The sequence below is a fragment of the Zootoca vivipara genome, chromosome 7 (genome assembly GCF_963506605.1).
Source record: "Zootoca vivipara chromosome 7, rZooViv1.1, whole genome shotgun sequence".
Lineage (NCBI taxonomy): Eukaryota > Metazoa > Chordata > Lepidosauria > Squamata > Lacertidae > Zootoca > Zootoca vivipara.
Genome location: NC_083282.1, coordinates 94,054,322 through 94,081,213, shown reverse-complemented (window position 1 = coordinate 94,081,213; position 26,892 = coordinate 94,054,322). Strand labels below are relative to the sequence as shown.

The 26,892-nt window shown below is 47.3% G+C and overlaps 1 protein-coding gene across 2 annotated transcripts; it reads right to left on the bottom strand.

Annotated features, from left to right (window-relative positions):
* Window positions 1-604: 604 nt before the first annotated feature.
* LOC118089292 (uncharacterized) lies at window positions 605-20,507 on the bottom strand. 2 transcript variants are annotated; one of them, XM_060277405.1, is made up of 12 exons: window positions 20,410-20,507; window positions 19,335-19,444; window positions 16,722-16,856; window positions 13,411-14,044; window positions 11,656-11,760; window positions 10,091-10,237; window positions 8,163-8,226; window positions 7,779-7,839; window positions 7,544-7,635; window positions 6,518-6,560; window positions 5,291-5,345; window positions 605-4,454 (listed from the first exon to the last, which is right to left on the bottom strand). In XM_060277405.1, exons 3-11 carry the CDS (start codon window positions 16,843-16,845, stop codon window positions 5,311-5,313), a joined length of 1,305 nt encoding a protein of 434 aa, XP_060133388.1. In that variant the 5' UTR covers window positions 16,846-16,856; window positions 19,335-19,444; window positions 20,410-20,507; the 3' UTR covers window positions 605-4,454; window positions 5,291-5,310. The 2 variants fall into 2 exon arrangements, with proteins under 2 accessions (XP_060133388.1, XP_060133387.1); XM_060277404.1 differs by lacking the exons at window positions 19,335-19,444; window positions 20,410-20,507 and adding an exon at window positions 18,308-19,310.
* Window positions 20,508-26,892: the final 6,385 nt, after the last annotated feature.

Genomic DNA, 26,892 nt, shown 5'->3' with positions numbered 1-26,892 from the left:
AGCTTGCCTCTCTCTTCAACTCCGAACCTTTCTTCTCCTCTGAAATGAAATGTTTGCTTTTGGTTTGTCTTTATCCTGCGGTCACCCTAGAGATACTCATCTTTCCCCATAACAGAAGGCTGTGGAGGGTTTTCTCAGAACAACAAATATTTAAAGGCACTAAATCACGACCTTGGCTTTTCTCCTTCAATCTACGCAAACACAGCGTGCCTCCCCCCCCCAAGACAATTGTCTCCTTCTGGGAGCACTGTTTCTCGGCGTTGTGGTCATTCGATAGCGGTCAGGCTCCCAACACAGTAATGTTTTTGACCTATGGAGGTGCCAGGTCCTTCTCACGCCCTTTGCAGATTATTGCCAGCAGTTATTGTCTAGCCACAGAAACAGGTAACTCAATCGGCCCCTTGGCTTGTGTCTCGGTTTACACTGTGACGGGGATACAGTCGTGGCATCTCAAGCTGCTGAGAGAGAAGACTCACAAAGGATGCCTCTGGTGGGGTACATGCAATTGCATAACTTCATCCAAATTGTAGAAGAAGGAACAAAAAAAAACTGTCTTCTTGAATTGGGGAGACAATTAAGAACATAGGAAACTGCTTTTACCAACTCAGGTCCAGCTTATTTATTTATTATATACATTTAAGATAGTATTTCCCACACTTTTTCTGGAGACTCTGACCCCTTGGTTCCATGAACTCATTCCCTGTACCCCCTACCCTATGAAAGGTATTATTCAGAACAGTGGTTTGCATGACCCCCTAAGGGGGATAATTGCACGATGAAATTCAAAACAGTAGGAATTAATTGTGCGTTTATTCAAAATCCCATTTCAAACTATTTCATTAATGCAACAAAAATGATGGACTTGATCTAGTGAATTTTTTTTTACACATTCTTACTCATGAACACATAGTAGGAAATTAATAGCATAAAGTATTTATATATAGCTCCTTACAAAACAAACCTACACCTGTTGCAGATGCGCTGCAACTAATTGAAAAGAAAACCAAGACCTATTACGAATTATCGGCTATCTTGTGACTCATGACAACCCAGGAAGAAGAGACATGACCAAAGGAAATAGCTTTGAAAGTGATAAGAGCACTGAAGCTTTAAACATGAAGCAAGGAAAGTGTTCTGCTTTAGGTTCTAGCCCGGTCAATTGTAAATAAGCGACTGATGCACTTCTTAGAGAGGCCCAGCTTCAGCACCCCCTGACACCCCCTTGCCTCTTAGTGCCCTCCAAGGTAACTCCTGCCCAGGGGGGGGTACCACCCACTTTGGAACCTCTGATTTAAGACCCCCCTTCAATTACATCCTCTAGGCAGTTCACAGAAGATGAAAATAATAAAGAATATAAGGACAAAGTTAAACAGCGTAAGGAAAAAGCCACAGAATGCTCCGTAAAACAAGCAGCGGCAAGATCCAATTGCAAATCAAAAAGCTTGGGAACATAAAAGAAAGAAAGAAAATGCCTTAACTTGGCAAGAAAAGGACGATGAAGGTGTGTTCTCAGGGGCTGACATGAGTTGCGGTGCAAAACATCTGGAGGGCACCAGCTTGGCAAAAGCAGGCAGTAGCTCTCCAGGGCACCGGAAAGGGGTCTTTCGTCTACATAACTAGTTATGCCAAAGATCAGATCTGGGAAGTTCTTTGTCCAAAGCAGGCTTTCCCAAACTTCGGCCCTCCAGATGTTTTGGACTACAATTCCCATCTTCCCCAGCCACTGGTCCTGTTAGCTGGGGATCATGGGAGTTGTAGGCCAAAACATCTGGAGGGCCGCAGTTTGGGGATGCCTGGTCCAAAGGAAGTCTTCTGCTGTTCATTCCTTAATGTTGGTTAAGGCTGCAATCCTCTACACATTTCCCTGAGAGCAAGGGCTCATCCAGAGTCCTTTTGGTGCCACGCTTTCCAGACACAGGACTATGCTTTCCACGTTTGCATCCAAGCATTTTCCCCCCCTTCGTCCTCCAGCTCCCCCCCCCCAGAAAACCTGCTGAATCAGAACAAACAGCAACTCATAGAAAACGCGATTAATGTTTGTCCCGTTTCAGCAATAAGCAGCCCATTTTCCTGGGGGAAGTGGTGGTGGAAGACACAGACCTGGAAAGGGCGGCACAGAAGGAAGTCCGGATCAGTCCCAAGTCTACTGAACTTTTAAGTTTGTTCAAACTTCCAAGTAGGCATGTATGTGTGTGTAAGCCACAGCCACGTAGGCCCATGGAAATCAATGGGTGCGACTGATTTCAGTGGTTCTACTCTGAGCATGAGGAACACTGAATAGCACCCATAGTCCAAAGGCACATGATGTGGTGACCGCTGAAGCCCAGCAGATCAGTGCCTGGGCTCTAGGGAACCCCCTGGACTTGAGCCCCCCCCCCCCAGAGAGAAAGAGATGTGCAGGCAATGCAGTAACTACAGACGGGGGCGTAAGCCTATGGGATTCTCCCTTCTTAGTATTCATCCAAAACCCCCAGTATTCAGCTAACTGGAGGACTTCTTAAATTGGATTTTTAAAGTTAGATATTGAGGAGTTCAGTGCTTTATATTTTACGAATTTAATAGATTGTTATGCCCTGCTGGATTTTAATGATTGCACATTTTTAATCCTTAAATTAGAAAATGTCGAAATGATCAAACGGGCAACAGAGCAAGCATTTCTGCAGGTCTAGGTTTTCCTGTTCCTCATTCAGGCTACAAATTGATTACCTATCAACCCTTCCAATCAATTAATTGCTCCGGGTCCGTAAAGCAATGGTTTTCTTTCTCTCTAGGGAGTTCTGGTTTTTGTCTAAGTAGGAAACGTTGCCTCTTCGCACCAGCAATTTTTATGCGAGTAATTTGTGTCCCTTGCAGAACTGAATTAATGTTATAATTGTAAGATACCTTATTTACATGCTTGCTCTTATCCGATCTGTTTGTGCTGATGGACCTCAAGGAAATGAAAGCAAGCATATGTTTTTATATTGTGAACTGCCCCGTGATCCTCGGATGGGCTGTATAGAAATTCTATTAATAACAATAATTAGCTACAGCAGATATTCTTTAATGTCTGTTTATCACCAGCAACTAAGACACCCACCTGACACTGGGGTGGAAGTAAAGCTTCCCTGGTCCTCATCTAGGGAGCTGTCCCATGAGAAAGTTGAAACCCACATATGAAGAGAGAGTGGCCTTGGGCTCATGGCCGAGTTTGTGAAAGGATGCTGTGAGGAGAATCTGCTTGCTGAGACCATATTCTGAAAGTTTGTGCAGGGGAAACTTGGCCTTGAGCTAGCCTGGTGGCGAGCAGCCACCCTCCTCGTGTTGCTGAATTGGGCATCAGGCTCTGAGAAGGTAGGCATGCTTTGTCTCAGAGAACGTGACTTAATTTTGATGCATGTGTGGAGCTAATGCAAGACACTGTCATTGATAGGGTCACAGACTCCACTTTTGTGGGTTTCCCAGCGGCACTGTATGTTTATTGAAGAACCCCACTGGACCCCCTTGGGTCTGATTTAGCAGTCAGGGTGTTCTGGAACGCTCCAGAACAAGCAATGATGCCTTGCTGGATGTTTGTGACCCCATATCTAAGGGCACGAGCTACTGGTTCCCATTTCTTTTGCCTTTGTGTCTGGCCGCTGTTCTCGTCAGGGATCAGGGCAGCCAGCAACACCAGCTGGTCTCCTTCATCCTCACACCAGCCCTGTAGGCTTCGATTCTCCCCATGTTGCAGACTGAATAACTGAGGGCGAGAGCAAGGACTTGCCCAAGACAACACAGTGGGTCTGTGGACAAATTGGGACCTGTAGCCAAATCTTAGGAGTTTGGGTTGGACCTGTACCTCTTACTTTGGGTGTTTGACTAAATCGCTCTGGTCTATCCGAGTCTTTCTCCACCTGGTGCCCTCATTATGTTTTGGACTACATAGGAAACTGCCTTATGCAGACTCAGACCACCAGCCATCTAGCTCAGTATTGCCTACACTGACTGGCAGCAGCTTTCCAGGATTTCAGGAAGGAGTTTCTTCCAAGCCTGCCTAGAGATGCTGTCTGGGGTAGAACCTGGAACCTTCTGCTTGCAAGGCGGGTGGTGAGCCAAGGACCTCCTTGGCTACAATTCCCAGCTCACCTGCCCCGGCTGGGACTGAGAGTTGTAAATATCCTAAAGATCTCGAGAGCACCAGGTTGGGAAAGGCTGGACAAGGTATATGCAAGTTTAAGGGAGAATATGGTCTCCTGGCATTTGGGGGGCTGCTATAGAGAAGTTGGGGCACAGCATCCATCAGCACCATGGAGAAGATGAGGAAGGGTGAGTTAAGGGAGCCACAAAAAGGATTCACCCCTCAATTCAGCTCCACCTGTCAAGGAGGGTGCTGTTCACAATCTGGATTTTGTCCTGAGGCGCCTTGCGAAGACAATGAAAGGTCTGTGAGGTCATGAGCCGAGAAGCCAGAGGAGCTGCTGGCAAGCTTCATCCTAAAAAAAACACACGAGATCAAAGGTGCGGCCGAGCATCTTAGCCGCATCCGCATGTTTTAAAAGGTAATTAGAAGAGGGAACATTGGCACACCTTTCAGTGAAGTGGCACGCCAGGTGAAGTGACGGGTTCGAATTACAGGGAGGGAAATGAAACCCGAGGAACGTTAATTCATCAGGAATGCGTCCAGCTTTAGGAACTAGCAAGTGACTCCTCCACGAAGACGGGGTTTATTTATTCCTTATTTACGGCACTTAGATCCCACCTTTTTTTTTTCTCCAAGGGGGCCTAAGTGGTTCTCCTCCCCCTCCACATTTAATCCCCACAACAACCCTGTGAGGTAGGTTAGGCTGAGAGGCAGCGACTGATTTCCAAGGTCAGCCAATGCACTTCATGATGAGTGGGGATTCGAACCCTGGTCTCTGTCAGGTCCTAGTCGGACCCTCTCACCACCGAAGGAACAGCTTTTTCTGCAGAATGGAGATCCATGTTAGGGGCAGGGCCTCCTGTCGCAGATTCAGCGAGTGCCGTGCCAATCACATCATGGGCCAGGCTGACGGGACCCTGTTCTGCTACACCAGCTGTTTTCAGGGGCTGATGACCCACGCTGCCAACTTTCGTGGGGGGCTTAAAGGTTGGGAGTGGGTTGCTGGCAGCCCCTGCAGCAAAGGGAAGCCCCGCACTGAGGTTGCGCAGAAAATCAGTGCGCAGGTGCATGGATGGAAGTGGCCACCTATGGTTCCTTGTGAAACCACCATGCAGCTGAAGCCACAGAGGGGAACGGAGGCCGTGAGAGTTTCAGGAGAGCAGAAGGTCTTGGGCAATCTTTACTCACCGGATGCTTGCAGAAGCCCATCAGCGAGTCTTGTGTCCACCAAAAGAACGGGCAACTGCAGAGAAGCAAGCTGGGTATTGATTCCCAATTGGGCAGCCCAACCATCGCCTTCCACCCCCACCCATGTGATCTCGCATGGCTGGGGTTGGCCTGATTCCTGGGACATCAAAGGGTGTGTTGTGTCCATAGGTGATCACCGTTACAGCCTCAAATTGCATCCTTAACATTGTTAAATTAAGGGCAGCACCTACACTTTGGAAGTCCCTGCCTGTTGCCATCAGGCGCCTTCACTTTTGGGGCATGCTAAACACATTTTTTTGTTTATACGAACTACTCGGATCTTTGGAAAGCCAATGCAAGTTTTAATCTGTTTGCAGTCCGTTGCTATATTAACTTAAGTTATTCTTGTTTATTCATCCCACTGATGATTTTGTGGTTTTATGTCTTTTGCAAAACGCTTTGAGGTTTTAAGCGGACACGGAGCAATGGATCCAAATTACAAGAAAGAAGATTCCACCTAAACATTAGGAAGAACTTCCTGACAGTAAGAGCTGTTTGGCAGTGGAATTTGCTACCAAGGAGTGTGGTGGAGTCTCCTCCTTTGGAGGTCTTTAAGCAGAGGCTTGACAGGCCTATGTCAAGAATGCTTTGATCGTGTTTCCTGCTTGGCAGGGGGTTGGACTGGATGGCCCTTGTGGTCTCTTTCCAACTCTACAATTCTGATTCTATGATTCTATGATTTTATAATCAAATGGTGAACACATTTTTTATGAAATGACTAAATAAATGCAGTCAAACTGGTTGCAGTGTGGAGCAGCCATGTGTCCTTCCCCTGTTGACGTCCAAAGCAGGGAGGCCAACCCACAAGCAGATGCAAAAGTCTTAATGGGTGAGTGGAGAAAAACCCTCCCCCCCTCCCCTAACGCAGACCCTTTTCTCCCAGCTCAGATCTGAAGCAGGAAGTGCCTGAAGCAGGTATTGGGCACAGCCAGGTAAGGTGGTCCCAAGCAGTGGGTTCAGCCCACCACACCTTTTGCTGCAGAAATAAGCTTCCACCTCTCGCCTCGCATGCGAATAAGGCAGACATGTCCATGAATAAATGGGGTTGCCCCCAACCTGTCTGGGTTGGCCCTTGGCCCAGACAGGCGCCACAACCCAACAAAAGGAAATATCATGATTCTTAAGAAGCACAACCTGTAGGGATGGTGGGAAGGAGGGGAAACTTACAGTCGAGTAGCCACTTGAGGAAGGCTCCCGGAAAAGGCTTGTCCTACAGCAGGGGAAGAAAGAGAGTCAGAAAAAAACTTGGCACACTGCTCCGGGGACTGAGAGAGATTGCTTCATGAAGAAAGTTCTGCTGGATCATGGAAGGACCATGTTTGCATGTGTTCCCTCTGCTGCGTGCTTCTCTTTTTACTTCCCCGCAATAACAAACTATTTCTGCTTCTGGTCTTAATCTTGTTTTGCCCTCTACAGCTCACTGAGGTCCAACGCCGAGGGCCTTCTGGCGGTTCCCTCGTTACAAGAAGCCAAGTTACAGGGAACCAGACAGAGGGGCTTCTCGGTAGTGGCACCCACCCTGTTTGATGGATTTCTGTATTTTGGTGTTTGGTTGGGGGCCGCCCAGAGTGGCTGGGGGAACCCAGCCAGATGGGCGGGGTATAAATAAATTATTATTATTATTATTATTATTATTATTATTATGCACACTAATTTCGGGAAAGGGAGGTGTCAGCTCGGACCTGCAAAGCGGTGGCATTGCTTACGTTCCCACCAAGACATGTGCTCCCACTTACACACATGGCGCTGAAAGGGGCTGGGCAGAATGAGGGAACCCCCACCTACTGTGAGGGATCAAGGCTGCCGTGAACTCTAAAAGGTTGAAAATCACTGGTGTCGACAATATAACTGAGCTAGCTGAGCCAATGGTGTGACTCGGAATAAGTCAGCTCGCTCTGTTCTTGGGCTGAATCTCAAGCCTCTCGCACATGAGGTCACTTTTATAAAAGAGGAGGCAGAGATGGGGAGATAGGCAAAGACCTCGAGAATGTGGGCTATGCATCCCTGGGTGTCTATGGAAGCTGAAGCTGAGATCTATATTTCTCTCCATTTAAGGTTAATCGTAAAAGCTTGAGGTCTCTGGGGAGGCGAACATTGTCCAAGAGAAGCTTGGGCAGAAGAAGTCCTTAGAACATGGAAGTACTCCAGGTGGAGCAGGAGGTGCAAGAAAGCCAATGCATGTTGAGAACACACCTTCAAGTCCATTTCAGAAAACTGTCCCGTTGAAATTGGCACGCTGGCGAGAGCTGTCTGGAGTCTCCCAAGGAGCCCGAAGGAGGCGTATTCTGAACAGGAAGGGGAGAGAGGCAGGAGTGAGGGCAGGGGGCCCACCAGAGAGTCCATTTGAAGCTGGGATGGGACAGGATTACGCCATCAGCAACTCCCCACAAGCTTGCAAACAGGAGGAAGGTTTAGAAAGGAAGCTTACTGTTGAGAGCTTGGAGTTGCATGTTGACAAGATTGAACCAGAGTTGGAACACTGGGCACATCTGCAAGGGAAAACAATGTCAACTTCTGAGATATCACAAGGGGTTAGAACAGAGTTCTTCAGCCTCGGGTTCCCAGTCATCTTTGCCAAAAGGGGTGATGGGACATAGTCCAAAAACATCTGGGGACCCAAGTTTGAAGAACACTGGACTAGATGACCCTTGGGGTCCCTATCATCATCATCATCATCATCATGGAAATAATAAGTCAGATGCTCTCCCACTGAGCCATGGCCCTTCCCCAACTACTTGCTCTATCGATTTCCATTCTTCTAGGCCATTTGCCAGCCTTTTGCCCCAATGCATGTAGACAATTGGCTACTCACCACTGAAGGCAGGACGGTACGGAGGCCGGAATTGATGACGCCACTCAACAGGTTTGCAAGCAAGCTAAGGAGGAAAGGGACAAAACAATCCCAGTCAGATTTCAGGGCTGGGTCCCCCAATGTGTCTTCTGCTCTTATCACCAAGGAAGGTGACCTTATAGGGATTTGACTCTTGATTATGATGATTGTTTAGGGCTACTTTGGCCTTGATCTAGGAGTAGTGGACATGCAGTGGACATTATAAACATGCAGGTGTTTGGTAGCCAATAAGAACCACAGAATCGGAGGGTTGGAAGGGGCCCTGAGGGACATCTAGTCCAACCCCCTACAATGAAGGAATCTCAACATGTGGTCCCCTATTGAATTTGAGCCTATACTGGACCCTGCTTAGCTCTGCAAATGTGCCGAGGAGGGGGATGCAGCAACAAATCTGCATTTCCCCCTTTTCCTAATAGTACGAGGATTTCTCTGTCCCCTTGCATGCCATTCGAATATTGGGGGGGGGACCAAAGTCTTATTTTATGTTTATTTTATTTTATGTTATGTTCATGTCTAATGGTAGTGGATTTGTTTATTTGAGTTGTGGTGGATTTATGCTGTTTTTAAAAAAAGAAAAGAAGAAAATTTTGGGGAAAAACCTATTATTATGAACAAGACAAGGAATGAAGAGGGGAAGTGACAAGGATTCAAAATGGAAACAGAATGAAGCTAGTCCCACTGAACTCTGGGAGCTTATCCTCACTTTTGCTCCGCTCATTCCAGGTAGAGATCTGGTCCATGGATGAGCATTTGTTTGTGTTTGTGTTTGTTTCTGCCCTGAGCTTTCCCCATGAAAAGCTGAAATGGAACAAACGTCAGTTCGGGTTTTCCATGTATTGATGTTTGTTCCAACTGAGCTTTAAAGAGTAGATTTTTGTGGCGAAAACTTCATAACAAAAGAAAAGGAAAAGGTCCTCGGGGACAGAGCGTTAAGTTGAAAGAGTGGAGGAAAGCAAAGTGTGGATAAGCCCTGAGTGCAAACAATAAGAGCTGGTTGGCCAACCTGGTTTACATCCAGTCACTGATCCCATTAGCACAAGGATTTCTGCTTGCACAGATGAACGTTCCTCCGTGCTCCTCTGTCTCCCCACCCCCACCCCTAAATCTGATCTGGGGGTTCATCCAACCTTTTGGAGAAGATCTGGGGAGGACGCAGGGGGCACACATTGGGGAGTTCCCTTGTGGAAGCAGAAATGCTTGTGCTAATCACCTTGCCGACAAAGGTCCGTATAGTTAAAGCTATGGTTTTCCCAGTAGTGATGTATGGAAGTGAGAGCTGGACCATAAAGAAGGCTGATCACCGAAGAATTGATGCTTTTGAATTCTGGTGCTGGAGGAGACTCTTGAGAGTCCCATGGACTGCAAGAAGATCAAACCTATCCATTCTGAAGGAAATCAGCCCTGAGTGCTCCCTGGAAGGACAGATCCTGAAGCTGAGGCTCCAATACTTTGGCCACCTCATGAGAAGAGAAGACTCCCTGGAAAAGACCCTGATGTTGGGAAAGATTGAGGGCACTAGGAGAAGGGGACGGACAGAGGACGAGATGGCTGGACAGTGTTCTCGAAGCTACGAACATGAGTTTGACCAAACTGCGGGAGGCAGTGGAAGACAGGAGTGCCTGGCATGCTCTGGTCCATGGGGTCATGAAGAGTTGGGCACGACTAAACAACTAAACAACAACAATGGAATTTGAGATGCCACCTTCCGTTTCAAACACTGCAGTGATTCTCAGAGAGGCGGCGCGGGGTGTGTGTGTGTGAGGTGAAGCCAGAACACTAAGGATAGAGGAGAAACTGGGAGAAGATTACATTTTAGTAATAGCCTATTTACACTTCCCCAAATAATAAGGAAACCACCCAGATAAGCCCCCCAAACCTTTAATGCCCACCTGCTTGGCAGCTTGATGCTGAAGCCAGCGACCATATCCGGGCAGTTCTTAAGGACCAGCTTGAGATCTCCTGGTTTGTCTTGGGTGAGCGCCAGGTGAGGGCTGATGTCCATCACCACCGAAGTTCCGCTAAGAAAACTGAGCACCCTGGGAGACAAAGTCAGACAGGGGAGCTGGGCTTTGAGTGTTGGGAAGCACAGGTGGGACCTGCAGGGGCCAGAGGGTGTTCTGGGATGTGCCATCAGTTCATGTGGGGGAATGGGCAGAGGCTGTAGGGCCTTGAGAGGCGCTCAGCATGAACTAAACTGGAAGTGTGACCCAGAACATGCTCAATGCTCTCTGGCAGCTGTGCATTGCAAAAGAAAAACCGCAGTGGCAGGCAAGCCATCTCTCTTGTCAACCAGGTTTTGAGAAACACCTGGGTTGTTGTTCGAAAACCTCTATTCTGTAGCACTAAAACTCATGGGCATCCAATGAAGCTGGATGCTGGAAAAGTCCTTCTTCATGTAGCACATGGTCAAGCTGTTGAACTCATTCCCACAGGAGGCCACAACGCTGGGTGGCTTTAAAAAAGGATTGGATAAATTCATGGAGGAGGAGGTGAGGGCTATTGGTGGCTACTAACCAGGGTGGCTATGTTCTCCCTCCACAGTTGGAGGCAGTGATGGTTCTGAAGACCAGTTGCTGGAAACCAGTTGCAGGAGGAGAGAGGAACCTCGTGCTCGGGTCCTGCTTGCAGGATTCCCAAGGGGACACCTGGTTGTCCACTATGAGAATAGGATGCTGGACTAGATGGGTCATTGGCCTGATCCAGCAGCCAGTTCTTAGGTTAAGAAGACATTGTGGAGCACGCCATGCTCTGGGGATGTCTCTTTGTAGAAAGGCTGGATGAGAAGATAGTGTTGCAACTCAGTGTAGGCCACCTGCAGCACATACAGGCAGGACCAGACCATGCATGCTTAGACTCTCCTCTGCATCTCCCTCCTGAAGGTTGTCCAGGAGCAAAGGGCATCTCAGCCCTTCTGGCTGACATTGGTTTGACTGCAGAGCTTTGGGGCTGCCTAGAGCTGGTTGAGGCAGCTGAGTGGGACAGTGGAGGAGAACCTGGGGGAACTCAGAAACATTTGGACAAGGAGAGGCATTGACCACAGACAACAAATCCTCATTAAGGTTTTTGTGGTGGGAAGGAGCTACCTTGGAAGAAACCAGGCAACCGGCGCATCCTTTTGGGCCACCTCGACTTGGTATGGAAGCATCTCTGCAAAATCTCAGGCAGAGATCCTTCCTAGCCCTCCTGCTTATTGAAATTCCTTCAGCTGGAGATGTTAGGGACTAGCCTTTGCTGACCTGGGGCTCTCCCTGTCTTTTGCACTATAACCCCCATCAACACAGACAGGGCTGATGGGAGACGTAGTCTGGCAACATCTAGGGAAAGAGAAGGTTGGAGAAGGAGGCATAGAGGTGCAAAATACGTCTTCTGCTACTGGAGTTTTGCCCTTCCCTGCTCATGTTAATTTCAGAACAAGCTGAATGTGAAGGAAGCAGCTCTCGATCTCATGACTCACCCTGGCAAATTAGTCGTAATGGTTGCATGTAAGTTGAGCTGTAGCTCATTTCCATGGATGACCTTCCAGGATCCTCCAACCACCTCAAGGTTCACAGCATTAAACCTGTGAATTGAGCAAGATAACAGAAGGGGGAAGATGCATGGAGAACCCAGAATGGCCAGCACACATTGCACAGTTCCTATTTGCTCTTCAGGTTGATTCATGTATCCATCCCACTCTCTCCTCCCAATGGCACCGATGTTGTTCAACCGCAGCAAGGTGACTGATTTTTGCCTAATAAGATGCTATTAGAATCATAGCATTGTAGAGTTGGAAGCGATCCTGAGGATAATCTATTCCACCCCACCCCCCCGGTAATGCAGGAATCTCAACTAAAGCATCCATGACAGATGGCCTTTCAATCTCTGCTTAAAAATATCAAATGAAGGAGAGCCCACCACCTTCTGAGGGAGTCCATCCCACTGACAAATGACTGTTACCCTCAGGGTGGTCTTCCTAACGTTTAGTCGGAATCTCCTTTCTTGTAACTTGAATCTACTGCTTCATCTAACACCCCAGAGGACAGGATCACACTTCAGAATGACCTTAACAGATCATTAGACAACTGGGCCAAAGCAAACAAGATGAATTTTAACAAGGAGAAATGTAAAGTACTACACTTGGGCAAAAAAAATGAAAGGCACAAATATAGGATGGGAGACACCTGGCTTGAGAGCAGTACATGTGAAAAGGATCTAGGAGTCTTGGGAGACCACAAACTTGACATGAGTCAGCAGTGTGATGCAGCAGCTAAAAAAGCCAATGCAATTCTGGGCTGCATCAATAGGAGTATAGCATCTAGATCAAGGGAAGTAATAGTACCACTGTATTCTGCTCTGGTCAGACCTCACCTGGAGTACTGTGTCCAGTTCTGGGCACCACAGTTCAAGAAGGATACTGACAAGCTGGAACGTGTCCAGAAGAGGGCAACCAAAATGGTCAAAGGCCTGGAAACGATGCCTTATGAGGAACGGCTTAGGGAGCTGGGTATGTTTAGCCTGGAGAAGAGAAGGTTAAGGGGTGATATGATAGCCATGTTCAAATATATAAAAGGATGTCATATAGAGGAGGGAGAAAGATTGTTTTCTGCTGCTCCAGAGAAGCGGACACGGAGCAACGGATTCAAACTACAAGAAAGAAAATTCCACCTAAACATTAGGAAGAACTTCCTGACAGTAAGAGCTGTTCGGCAGTGGAATTTGCTGCCAAGGAGTGTGGTGGAGTCTCCTTCTTTGGAGGTCTTTAAGCAGAGGCTTGACAGCCATCTGTCAGGAATGCTTTGATGGTGTTTCCTGCTTGGCAGGGGGTTGGACTGGATGGCCCTTGTGGTCTCTTCCAACTCTATGATTCTATGATTCTATGATTCTATGATCTCCTACACTCCAGAGCAGGAGAAAACAAGCTTGCTCCCTCTTCCATGTGACAGTCCTTTAGGTACTTGAAGTTGGCTCTCATATCTCCTCTCAGTCTCCTCTTTTCCAGGTTAAACATGCCCAACTCCCTCAACCGTTCCTTACAAGGCTTGGTTTCCAGGCCCTTGGTCACCCTCCTCTGCATCCCTTCCAGCTTATCAATACCCTTCTTAGTGGTAGAAGGGAAGAGAAGGAGAGCAGAATGGGCCTGTAGTGCAACCGGGTCCAGAATTAGGGATGTTGATGGACCTGCAGCCTCTCATTCTGGTTGGGGACACCAACCTTGCCCACACCAACTCACCATTGGAATGGCTCCTTGGATCCTCCCCCGCCAAGGAGACCTCCCAGACCAAGTAGGTTTCCACCAAGAAGGCCGTTCTCTCCACCAAGAAGATCACCACCCAGGAGGCCATCTTTGCCGAGGAGATTGCCGCCCAGAGCACCACCGAGCAGGCCGCCACCTCCAGATTCACCACCCCCACCAAGTAGACCTCCGGTGGCGTTGCCAAGAAGGCCTCCTCCACCACCGAGCAGGCCATCTCCTCCGCCAAGAGCGCCAAGAAGGCCACCTCCATCGCCACCTCCAACAGCACCAAGGAGACCACCTCCACCGTCTCCTCCTCCACCACTAACAGCTCCAAGCAAGCCGCCGCCACCGCCTTTGCTGTCGCCTCCACCACCAACAGCTCCAAGTACTCCATCTACGGCTCCTCCTCCGACAGCACTGAGCAGGCCGCCTCCAAGACCACCGAGTAGACCACCTCCACCGTCTCCTCCTCCACCACTAACAGCTCCAAGCAAGCCGCCGCCGCCGCCTTTGCTGTCGCCTCCACCACCAACAGCTCCAAGTACTCCATCTACGGCTCCTCCTCCGACAGCACTGAGCAGGCCGCCTCCAAGACCACCGAGTAGACCACCTTTGCCAGAATCACTGCCTGCACCAAGAAGAAAAAGAGTTTGGATTTGATATCCCGCTTTATCACTCCCTGAAGGAGTCTCAAAGCGGCTAACATTCTCCTTTCCCTTCCTCCCCCACAACAAACACTCTGTGAGGTGAGTGGGGCTGAGAGACTTCAGAAAAGTGTGACTAGCCCAAGGTCACCCAGCAGCTGCATGTGGAGGAGTGGAGACGCGAACCCAGTTCCCCAGATTATGAGTCTACCGCTCTTAACCACTACACCACGCTGGCTCTCCCCATTATTTATAAATTACATTTATAGCCCACCTTTTCTCCCCAAGGAGCTCAAGGTGGCCTCCATGGTTCTCCCCAGAACAACCCTGTGGGGTAGGTTGGGCTGAGAGGCAGTGAGTGGAGCCAGGCCACCCAGCGAGCTTCATGGCTGCGTGAAGATTTGAACCCTTGTCTCCCAGGTCCTAAACCCCACACTACCACTGGCTCTTTCTGAGATAGTGAGAACCATCCAAGGAGACGTGTCCCCAGGAGCCCCTTTTTGCCAGCAATGTCTGTGTAAAATAGACCTCCTGTGCCAAGTATATTGTCAATACGGATGCTATTTAAGTAGTCAGACATAAAAATATTTCATAGAATCATAGAGTTGGAAGAGACCACAAGGTCCATCCAGTCCAACCCCCTGCCAAGCAGGAAACATCATCAAAGCATTCCGGACAGATGGCTGTTAAGCCTCTGCTTAAAGACCTCCAAAGAAGGAGACTCCACCACACTCCTTGGTAGCAAATTCCACTGCCGAACAGCTCTTACTGTCAGGAAGTTCTTCCTAATGTTTAGGTGGAATCTTCTTTCTTGTACTGTAGTTTGAATCCATTGCTCCGTGTCCGCTTCTCTGGAGCAGCAGAAAACAACCTTTCACCCTCCTCTGTATGACATTTAAAGACTACAGTTTCATTAAAAATATATATCGAAGTGGCCTTACAAGAAGAACCTGCTGGATCAGGCCAATCGTTCAAGGTCCTTTCTCACAGTGACCGGCCAGATGCCCCAATGGGAATCCTGCAAGCAGGATCCAAGCACAAGAGCCCTCTCTCCTACTGTGGCTTCCAGCAACTGGGATTCAGAAACACGCCTTCAGCTTTGGAGACAGAGTAGAGCCATTTTGGCTAGCAGCCATTAATAGCCCTTTTCTCCTCCGTGAATTTGGCAAACCTCTTTGAAAGCCATCCAGGTTGGTGGCTGTTGCTGCCTTCTGCAGGAGGGAGTTCCATGGTTTAACTACCTAAAACGGGGCTTCTATTTCTTGTTACAGGTAGGTAGCCGTGTTGGTCTGGATCGAAGTAAAATAAAAAAATTCCTTCAGTAGCACCTTAAAGACCAACTAAGTTTTTATTTTGGTATGAGCTTTCGTGTGCATGCACACTTCTTCAGATACACTTTCACTGTATCTGAAGAAGTGTGCATGCACACGAAAGCTCATACCAAAATAAAAACTTAGTTGGTCTTTAAGGTGCTACTGAAGGAATTTTTTTATTTTACTTCTATTTCTTGTTACTATCAAGCGAGCCTTGGCTACTCGGGGAACAACCAGAGATGCTCCTGCAGATGCTCTTCATGATCAAGGTGGGATAGAGGGGTTCAGGTGAGCCCTGAGGTCCCCTGGGCCTGAATTGCTCAGGGATTTTTAAGTTAACCCAAGGACCTTGATCCTGGCTCGATAGGAGATGGACAGTCAGGCCAGCCATTTTAACCAGGGCATCACATGTTCTCAGCCAGATGCCCCCGCCAGGAATCTGGCCACAGCATTCTGCACCAGCTGGAACCTCCAAAGAGGCAGGGCAACTCTAGGGCCCCCTCGCCCCCCTCGATATTTGTTGGAAGGGGGCTGGGCCCCCAGCGCACGCCGTGTGCATGTGTTATCACATGTGCAGTGCGCATTGTGCATCGCACATCACAGGTTCAGTGGCCGGGTCCACTTCAGAAGGCTTGGTGTTCTCCAGATAATGTGCCAATGCACACACATTGCATGTGTGATGTCACGCGTGTGCAACACTTACGGCACACGGCGGGCATGTGACATCACGCATGCATGGCTCACAAGGTGCCCCCTCAGTCTTGGTGGCATCCTGGAACCTCTGTCTCTGAACCAGACCCAAGAGGTCATTACAGTAATCCAGGCTTGACTACAGTGGTATTTTCCTTCAGGAGGAAAAGCCCTCTTTCTGTCTTCCAATTCTGGCCCAACCCGCATGATTTTGTTCTTTCATGGGGTTGAAAGTGGTTCCCAGTTATTTTTCTGGTGGAATTTCAACTGGCCAGTGTAAGTTGGTTGGGCGTCTCTACTCCCAATGAAACTGAGCTGAAACTGGGGTAGAGGAAGGATGGAGAAGCTGGTTTTCACACTCTCCAAAATAAGCAGACCATTTCTTGGTTATTGTTCAGGACTCAAAATCTATGAAAATTTTAGCAGAGGGAGGAAATACACTGGCCTATTCCTGGGGCAACTGGGCTGATATTCCCAGTCCTGCTGTGGGTCTCTGATGGACCACGAAACTGCCCCCCAAATCCCAGGCATTTTCTTAGAAATGTGTTTTCCGAGGAATTTCATCTTTGCTCTTCTATAACCCATGGGAAATGTGGGAGCTGGGCTGGTGCTTCCTCTTCAACTGCCCCTCATGTCACCCGTTTGAGGTCTAACTCACCTTTTTCAGACTTTGCTGAGCCTGAACCAAGAAGACCGCCCAGGCCGAGACTTTGCGATGGAACCAGCAATCCGCAGAAGATGGCGACCAGGCACCACAGCTTCGTCACTGTCAAGGTCTTCATCCTCCTTGCATCTGCCAGAAGAGAGAGGGGCAAGGCAGCTGGAGCAGGTGGGGGGCGCTCAGGTGGGAAGGGAACAAGCCAGATGTGATATGAACAGCCACATTTTTCTGCTCAAGGTGTGTGGTTTCTGGGTTTTCTTGTGTGTCTTTTTTCGATTTTAAGCCTGCAGCACAGAGTATTGTCTTTTGATTGTATGGATGCTACTGTGGAAAGTTGGTAGTTCGAGCCCCCCCCCCCCCCGGACACCTATGATTCTTGCATTGGAAGGGTTGGACTAGATGGCCCTCAGGTGTCCCTTCCAACTTTATGAATCTAAGATTTCTTAGTTAAAGCTATGGTTTTCCCAGTAGTGATGTATGGAAGTGAGAGCTGGACCATCAAGAAGGCTGATTGCTGAAGAATGGATGCTTTTGACTTGTGGTGCTGGAGGAGACTCTTGAGAGTCCCATGGACTGCAAGAAGATCAAACCTCTCCATTCTGAAGGAAACCAGCCCTGAGTGCTCACTGGAAGGACAGATCGTGAAGCTGAGGCTCCAATACTTTGGCCACCTCATGAGAAGAGAAGAATCCTTGGAAAAGACCCTGATGTTGGCAAAGATGGAGGGCACTAGGAGAAGGGGACGACAGAGGACAAGATGGTTGGACAGTGTTCTCAAAGCTACCAACATGAGTTTGACCAAAGTGCGGGAGGCAGTGCAAGACAGGAGTGCCTGGCGTGCTATGGTCCATGGGGTCACGAAGAGTCGGACACGACTAAACAACTAAACAACAACAACAACAACAAGAAGAAGATTTCTTTGGATGAGATGTTAAAGTGGTGGCATATTTACTAGACTCTCTGCAGTGGTATGCTTTCATTCTCTGAATTATGAGCCGAAGAACAACGTGAGGCAAGCCTGATAATTTCAGCCCTGCCGAACAGCAGAGTTTGGTCTGTACCACATAACTTCAGTATTGTTGAAGATGACCCTCCTTCAAAACAGTTCCTGGCATCATTAAATGAGATTCTGACTTGCTAGAATGTCTCTCACGTCCTGCCTTTGATCAACGCAGCGTGTGGACTCATTGCCAGGACTATTGAGAGAGAAAAGGCGGCAGCAGCCTTCAGTGTAGGATAAAAATCAAAGGGGTTGGTTGGCATCCCTTTCACAGACATGCCGTGGACCAAAATTGGCTCCTTTGAAATCTTTTAAGCCTGCCTTTGGGGAGAAAATGTGAAGTTATAGCTTTTAATGTTTGATTTCTGTATTTTAATGTTTTGTTGGAAGCCGCCCAGAGTGGCTGGGGGAACCCGGCCGGATGGGCGGGGTATAAATAATAAATTATTATTATTATTATTATTATTATTATTATTATTATTATTATTATTATTAAAATAAGCGCTGCTATTTCCTGCTCAATTAAACGTGCCACTTACAACATGCAGGGATTAAAAGGAAAAAAAACCAACCCAAAACCTACCTCCATAATAGCTAGGGACAAATGACCGCATGGTCTCCTTGTGGAGCCAGACTTCTGAGATGGTGCAGAAAGGTTCCTGTGCTCATTGAGACACTGGCTGATTCTCACCTTTCTGCTCAGTTTTCCACCCGTGGGATGGGTCTTTGGGGCAAACAGGTGTAGCTTTATCATTCTCGCTAATAGCAAAGTCAAGTGGTTGAGTGCCGAAAGGGATGGAGCCAAGCCTGAGCCACTGAGAAAGGAGGAAGAAGAACGAAGGGCTGCCACAAAAGAGTGAACCCCAAGCTATGCCAAGGGGGTGGGGGACATTTTCCTTTTTTTCTAAAGGAGCAAAAGGGGGAGGGGGAGTCTCTATGATGGCCCCTCATGATCAGTGGCCTCTGGGAATGATGCAATATCAGAAGGAAAAATGGGGAAAGGACTCGTGAATTCACAGATACATAGAACTGCAGAGTGGGAAGGGACCGTGAGGGTCATCTAGTCCAACCCCCTTCAATGCGGGGACTGGCTGCTTCAGCCCCTTAGTTTCCGGGAGAAGGGAATGGATAGCGATCACAGAGATGGATGGAAAAAAATCTAGTATTATTGAATTTGGAGTCATGGTTGGTGGGAATTAACAGAAGTAAAATTAAAAGAAAGAACGTGGTTAAGGTTTATTAATCATATTAACAATTAGGGAAGCTACCTATCTTGGACTGTCTGTAAAGGAAATGAGTCTGAGACACCTTAACTTGGAGGAAATATGGTTTAACAGAAAGTGGAGTCGCTGGATGCTTGCATTGACCAAAGGTTCTAAATTATCTTCTCTTCTTTTTTTATACAACTGGCAGATGGAAAATTGGAAGTTCCTCTTTTAAAATGTTTGCCCGTGTTTCTCTTCCTTGGCTTTCTTTATTTTTCTCTTTCCTCTTTTTATCCCAATTATCCCTTTCTTTGCTTTTCCTGTATCTTTTTTGTTTTGTTTTGTATCTTTCGTCGGTGCGATTTCATTGTATTGTGAGGAAATGTCAATAAAAAAAAATCTTACCAGCGAAAAGAAATAGAAGAGAGAGTCCTTTGGGTGTTGGGTGTTCATTCACACGCAAGATGAGCTTTCCAAAATATTAGAAAATCCAAAGGGCACTTCCTTGTTATGTACTATGTGTGGGATGAAAGGAACCTTTGTTGGTTTCCGTAGAGAATCCCCTCCACCACGGGGATCAAGGTGACACCCCTGGTTTCCCCCCTTCCTTACTTAACCCCCACAACAACAGCCCTGTGAGGTATGTTAGGCTGAGAGAGGCAGGGACTCGCCTCCCAAAATCACCTGGTGAGCTTCATGGCCGAGCGGAGGATTTGAACCCAGGTCTCCCAGGTCTAAGCACTGAAAATTGACCTCCCTTTCTTAAAAACCCACCATCATGTCAAGAATACCTTTTCATCTCTCCTCTGCTTGGAATCATCCCTAACTATTTCTTTTTTTGACTACTTTTAATTTTATTTCGTATCCGCCATTACTTCAATTGCTCGGGACAATTGCTGTTTTTGCCAATTCAATCTCCAGGAGTGGATTGGAAGTACATTTCCAAACCTCTGTACACCATTTGACTGTAAAAGCAACAACCTCAAAGCAGCTTAAAAAAATATAAAAAAATAAAATAAAAAATACAGCAATACTTAAAAAAATAAAGTTAAAAATATTATTTTTATGATTAAAACCTACAAAAAGTTAAAATACTACAACCTGGGCAGGCTTGTCTAAGCAAGACTGTTTTTTAGCAGCCACCGAAAAGAGTCCCGCGAAGGCTCCTGCTTGACCTCATGAGGCAGGGAGTTCCAAAGTGTAGACACTCAACAACTGAGTCCTTACCAACGCAGAATGGGGATTATGCAGCGGTGCCAATTCTGTCGCTCAAAGTGCTTGAGTGGACACACATTTGGAGTAAGGCGATTTCATAGGCAAAACTGATCCGCTTTAGGGACTCCTATGCAAACTGCCCCCCTCAGCTGCTCTTTGGAAGCAGAACACAAGCCAAGCCAACACGCCCCCTCCCCCCGTGCCTTGCGTGGGGGAGAAGGGGAAAACGGTGCAGCGAAAGCAATTGGAGTTTTGTGCCTCTTACCTGGGACGCCTTGACATTTGCAAACAGGTCTCCGGGGCTGCCTTATCTCTTGCCGCTGCTGCTCTGGCACAAGAGCCCTTATATAGTCAAGCCCAGAGCTGGTATAAGGGGGCAAAGAGGGTTCTGAATTGGCAGCATTTGGAGATGGTATCAAGGCCCTGCACAAAGGATGGATTTCGACACTCAGAAGCAAACAGGAGGCACTTGAAACCGCTCTGGGAAGCCTCGTTCCGCACCTGGACTTCTGCTTCCTGGAGATCTTACATAGCTAGCAATACCTTTCCCCAGCTCCGTGGAACACCTTGAACCTGCAGATCTGGAAGCAGGCACTGTCTATGACCCTTGGCACCGTGATGGTAGCTCGCCATGCCAGCAGCCTGTTCTCTAATGCCCTGCGGCAACACCAAGATGGACGGCCGGAGGACGGTGTTTCAGCCGCAAGAAGCCAGCCAGCAGGGGCCCATCCCAGTCTGGCTTCTCGGTCCGATCGCCTTGTCTCTCTCAAGCCCAGGGCTGGATTTACGGATAAGCTAAACAAGCTATAGCTTAGGGCCCCACTCTTGCTCCCCCTCCAAAAAAAAGTAAAGGGGAAAAAATCCCTGGATGTACATTTCCAAAATACAAGATAAAAAACAAATAAAATAAAACCTACATACAGCGATAGTGTTTGTGTGTTGAGTAGGTTCCTATGATGTAAGTCATGGGCCCCGCCTGCTCGCCTGCTCCCTAAAATATCACGGGTTTGCTCCTTTCTATATATAGGGTGCCTACATTCTGCTATTTATAATTATTAGTAGTTTGCATCCTATATTTACACCTATTATTATTTCATGTTATAGCAAGTTTATAGAGACTAGAGTGCCTGATCACCTCATCTGTCTCCTGAGAAATCTCTATGTGGGACAAGAAGCTACAGTTAGAACTGGATATGGAACAACTGATTGGTTCAAAATTGGGAAAGGAGTACGACAAGGTTGTATATTGTCTCCCTGCTTATTTAACATATATGCAGAATTCATCATGCGGAAGGCTGGACTGGATAAATCCCAAACCGGAATTAAGATTGCCGGAAGAAATGTCAACAACGTCAGATATGCAGATGACACAACCTTGATGGCAGAAAGTGAGGAGGAATTAAAGAACCTTTTAATGAGGGTGAAAGAGGAGAGCGCAAAATATGGTCTGAAGCTCAACATCAAAAAAACCAAGATCATGGCCACTGGTCCCATCACCTCCTGACAAATAGAAGGGGAAGAAATGGAGGCAGTGAGAGATTTTACTTTCTTGGGCTCCTTGATCACTGCAGATGGTGACAGCAGTCACGAAGTTAAAAGATGCCTGCTTCTTGGGAGAAAAGCAATGACAAACCTAGACAGCATCTTAAAAAGCAGAGACATCAACTTGCCTACAAAGGTCCATATAGTTAAAGGAGAAGGGGACGACAGAGGACGAGATGGTTGGACAGTGTTCTCGAAGCTACGAACATGAGTTTGACCAAACTGCGGGAGGCAGTGCAAGACAGGAGTGCCTGGCGTGCTATGGTCCATGGGGTCACAAACAGTTGGACACGACTAAACGACTAAACAACAACAACAGAGACTAGATTATGAGTCTTTGTAAATTGTGTTTGTAAATTGTGAACTTTTGCTATTTCCAAATGCCAATGTGTTTGCATTATTAAGTTCGTTATGAATAAAAATCATTTTAAGTTAGAGCTTAATAATTATTTCACTATTAATATATTTCTTCTTAATTGTATTTCACTATTAATATACCTCTTCTTAATTGTATTTCAGTTCAACAATTACTTTGATAAAATACCTATTTTGTTATGTGCAAATGGCTTTAGATACCTATTAGGTCCATCAATTACCATATAGCATCTATTCAACACAAAAAACAGCAACAATTTGTTGTTGACAAATTGGGTCCTCCCTAACAAGAGGGCATGTGTTGCGGTGCGACCTGGCAACCAAACCCTGTGTTGTGGGTGGGAACGTTTGGATGACCACAACACCCTTTTGGAGGTCCCTCAATGCTGGGTGCAATTAGACCAATGGGATGCCAGCTAAATTCAATTAAAGGACCTCTACTTAAGCCCATGCATGTGTCCTTAAGCTTCCTCTTTCGGGCCGGTGCATCGGAACACCCGCCCACCTCTCCCTATATTCAGGGCTTGCACACATGACCTTGCTATGCGGCCGTGTGTCCTCTGTCGTTGGGACAGGGGCACGGCAGGAATTTTCCCCACTTGGCTGATTGGCTGGTACCATTTGGGTTTCACCTGCCGAGTAGCAAATCGTCACAACTTGTAAGATTGTGCATAGGCTCTGGTTCAGGTGATAGGGGTGGCAGAGTGGTCTGGCCATCCCTATGCAAAGGGTATTCCATTAAAGGAATCTCTGGTTGGTCAACCCTGAGAGGGGTTGTGCCCTGAGCCTGAGTCCAGGGGGACATCTGGCTGGTGGACTGGCTTGACCCCGCTTTCCACTGTGCCCTGGGTCAGCGCTACCTGCAAAGGGGCAGGGAGCTAGTCGAACCAGAGCCTATGCAACCACTCACTTGATTGTAATCAATGAAGTTGTGGCCTAAATTCTGCCAAAAACCAAAACAAAAATTTGAGTCTTGTCTGAATTTATTTGGGGGTGGTTAAAAGGTCTACACACGCAAAGGACAGCTGGACCTATAAAGGGCCCCATTACCTTCAGTAGCTGAGGGCCTCATCAAACCAAACTTATCATGGAACTGTAGAGTCAATGGCCACCTGGTCCAGCCCTCTGCAATGTAGGAATCACAGTTCACTGTAGGAACCACTTTTTTGCATTCAATGTGTCGTTTTATTTTCAAATGCAAGAAGCATCTACTTATGGGGTGGGGTGGCGACTGATCTTTTATGGGATCTAGAGCAGGGGCAAAACCGCTACCCGTGTGCTTTTGCCAATGCAAAGAAATCCCTCTGTTTCCTGTGATCCTAGGGGGTCTTCCTCCCTCTGCTTCTGGACCACACCAGAGCACAACAGAATGCTGGGAATCGGCTGCAACGTCTAGAGGAAGATCATGGACTCAAAAACAAAAGCCCGAAGCAACAACTTCTTGAATCCTGGGAAGACACTTGGATAGTATGACAGAGAGAAAGGGAACATGATGTACAGCCAAATAAAACAGACACAACCCTGTGCTCACCTAAAAGCACAAGTGGTCTCTCAAGCACCAGAAGGACTAGAAAGTCTTTTTCTTTCTTTCTGGAGGGACAAAACTGAAGAGAGTCTGAATTTAGGGCAACTTCCTGATCATTTGCCCTTTCTGCTTTCTTGGAATGTCATGAGCAATATTTGCCCGGCATTCGCAACCCTCCCATTAATCTCAGTGATGCAACTTGAAAGAGAAGAGGGGCTCTGAGATTGCCAAAAAGGCTTTCATGCTGAATCTGAAGTGTAATTCCTGGGAACCTGAAATAAGTAATAATGGTGATATTGGCTGCCAACTCCTTAAAGATGGCACCAAAGCACTTTCTGAATTTTGTATGTGGCAATCTTGGGTGGGGGAGGTTGATTGTCGCACTGCCCCAGGTTTGAGAATCTACACCAAGGGTTTTAGAATGCAATCCTATGCATGTCATTAGCAATATACTGTTATTTTTATTTCAAAGATCTTAACACGGGCAACACAACCCACCCACCAAGGAATATGTTGTTGTTGTTTAGTCATTTAGTTGTGTCCAACTCTTCGTGACCCCATGGACCATAGCACGCCAGGCACTCCTGTCTTCCACTGCCTCCCGCAGTTTGGTCAAACTCATGTTCGCAGCTTCGAGAACACTGTCCAACCATCTCATCCTCTGTCGTCCCCTTCTCCTTGTGCCCTCCATCTTTCCCAGCATCAGGGTCTTTTCCAGGGAGTCTTCTCTTCTCATGAGGTGGCCAAAGTCTTGGAGCCTCAGCTTCAGGATCTGTCCTTCCAGTGAGCACTCAGGGCTGGTTTCCTTCAGAATGGATAGGTTTGATCTTCTTGCAGTCCATGGGACTCTCAAGAGTCTCCTCCAGCACCAAAATTCAAAAGCATCAATTCTTCGGCGATCAGCCTTCTTTATGGTCCAGCTCTCACTTCCATACATCACTACTGGGAAAACCATAGCTTTAACTATACGGACCTTTGTTGGCAAGGTGATGTCTCTGCTTTTTAAGATGCTGTCTAGGTTTGTCATTGCTTTTCTCCCAAGAAGCAGGCGTCTTTTAATTTCGTGACTGCTGTCACCATCTGCCGTGATCAAGGAGCCCAAGAAAGTAAAATCTCTCACTGCCTCCATTTCTTCCCCTTCTATCTGCCAGGAGGTGATGGGACCAGTGGCCATGATCTTGGTTTTTTTTTTTTAATGTTGAGCTTCAGACCATATTTTGCGCTCTCCTCTTTCACCCTCATTAAAAGGGTGCAAATAACTACTTTCCTTTATCTGTCTTAACTTTCTTACATTTGGCTTCGTTGGGTGTTCAGAAGTTTTAGTGTTATGAGAGAGAGAGGAAAACTTTTCTCTCGCCACCTTCTCCATGAAATGTACAATTTTATAAACTTCTACCCTGTCGCCTTTGACTCGCCTTTTCTCCAAACTAAAAAAATCCCAAACGACGCCACCTTTCTCCATGGGGGGGGTCACTCCACCCCCTTGACCATTTCGGTATCCCTTATCCAAACCTTTTCCAACTCTGCAATATCCTTTTTGAGGTGAGGCTACCAGAACTGAACACAGTTCTCCAAATGTGGTTGCACCATAAATCTGTATAACTGCATTATGCAATTGGCAATTTTATTTTCAGTTCATTTCCCGATGATCCCTAGCTTGGAATTCACCTTTTTCTCATCCACTGCTTCCTGTAATAAGATCCTTCAGGTTGTCCACTGGACGTTCCCTCTGTTTGCTTCCCCCTCCACACCCCAGCCCTTTAAACAGTCAAAGCTTTTGCCTGAATTAATTGTAACCTTAAGCAAACTACCCAGCTTAATAGAGTCATAACCCAATTTTGCACCAGCAGACAATTAAATTAATTTAACCTATTAAATATGGCACTCTTATCACAGTTCCCAGAAGGCACAAGCATCATTTCAAATATTTGCCTTTAAAAACCTCAAATTTAACGCACAGGTTTTTTTAAAAAATAAAAAAAAACACTAGCCAGCTCAGCACAGCAGAGGGAATTATTAGAGGGTGGGACTGCCCTCTTGTGGCTGGTAGTGGGAATGCCAGTTTTGTATGATATGCCTCTTCAACCTTTTGGTCAAGGAGTGAGATGCGCAAGGAGATGGTCCTCCTGGCTGGCCATCATACAAGTAAGCCCAAGGCTACTGAGAAAAGCTGAAAAATTACCTACACGTCAGGGTGCTCGTTTTTCAAATATAAAAGAAAAAATCCAGGCTCAATCTCAGCCAGTCTTCACCAACTTGGTGCTCTCTAGGTGCCCCTGAGCCTGTAAAATTACTTGCTGGAATAAAGAGCCTCTGATTTTGTGATTTGGGGCAGGAGCTAGGACTCAAGTTCCCACCATTCCCGCCCCATGTCCCCCCTTCTCCTCCTCTTGTGCCAGAGCCTGCCAATCCAAACTCGATCCCGATGTCCTCATGTTGGGGCAGGTGGGAGTTGCAGCCCATCGCAAGGCTGACGAAGGCTGACCTAAGCTCACAGCCTATCCAGGCAGCAACTTGGAAGGAGGGACCTAACACATCCTTGTATGCTTCTGAACACCGAGGGACTCAGCTGAGCCCTCTGGAGCCCCTTCCTCCTTTCTCACTGCTTTGTCTACGAGGTCTTTAAGCAGAGGCTTGACAGGCATATGTCAGGAATGCTTTGATGGTGTTTCCTGCTTGGCAGGGGGTTGGACTGGATGGCCCTTGTGGTCTCTTCCAACTCTATGATTCTATGATCCAGCACCTGAGCCAGATGCTAGAGGGAAGTGGGGACAAAGGAAGCTGGGAAGACGCTTTATGCCTGGCCATTTGCCCCTCCATCTCATTACTCTGTCTTGTAATGGGTTGTAGACAGAGGGAAAGAGGCTCCTCCTCATCACACACGGTCTGATCTTTCTAACAGGAGAGGCGGGTGACTGAATCTGGAGCCATCTGCATGCAAAGGAGGGGCTCTGCCACTGTGCTACATTCTCTAAGAAGGTAAAAAGGGCCTGTGGGATCAGGCCAGTGGCCCATCTAGTCATTGCATAGTATGGCATGGCATGGCAGGGGGTTGGACTAGATGACCCTCGGGTCCCTTCCAACTCTAGTCTATGATTCTATCACTAAAAGAAGCAAGTTTTAGAAAAACAAAAGAGCTGCATCATTGGCACGGATCCTTCTCTTTGCTATCAAGTCAACTGGCCCTCCCAGTGGCAATCCATTTGTCCTCATTTCATTGCTGTCAGATGTTTGCTTGGTTCTTGATTTTTTGCCATGACTCTAAAGAGACTCAAGGTCACTCCAAATGCAGTGGAAAGCAGAAAC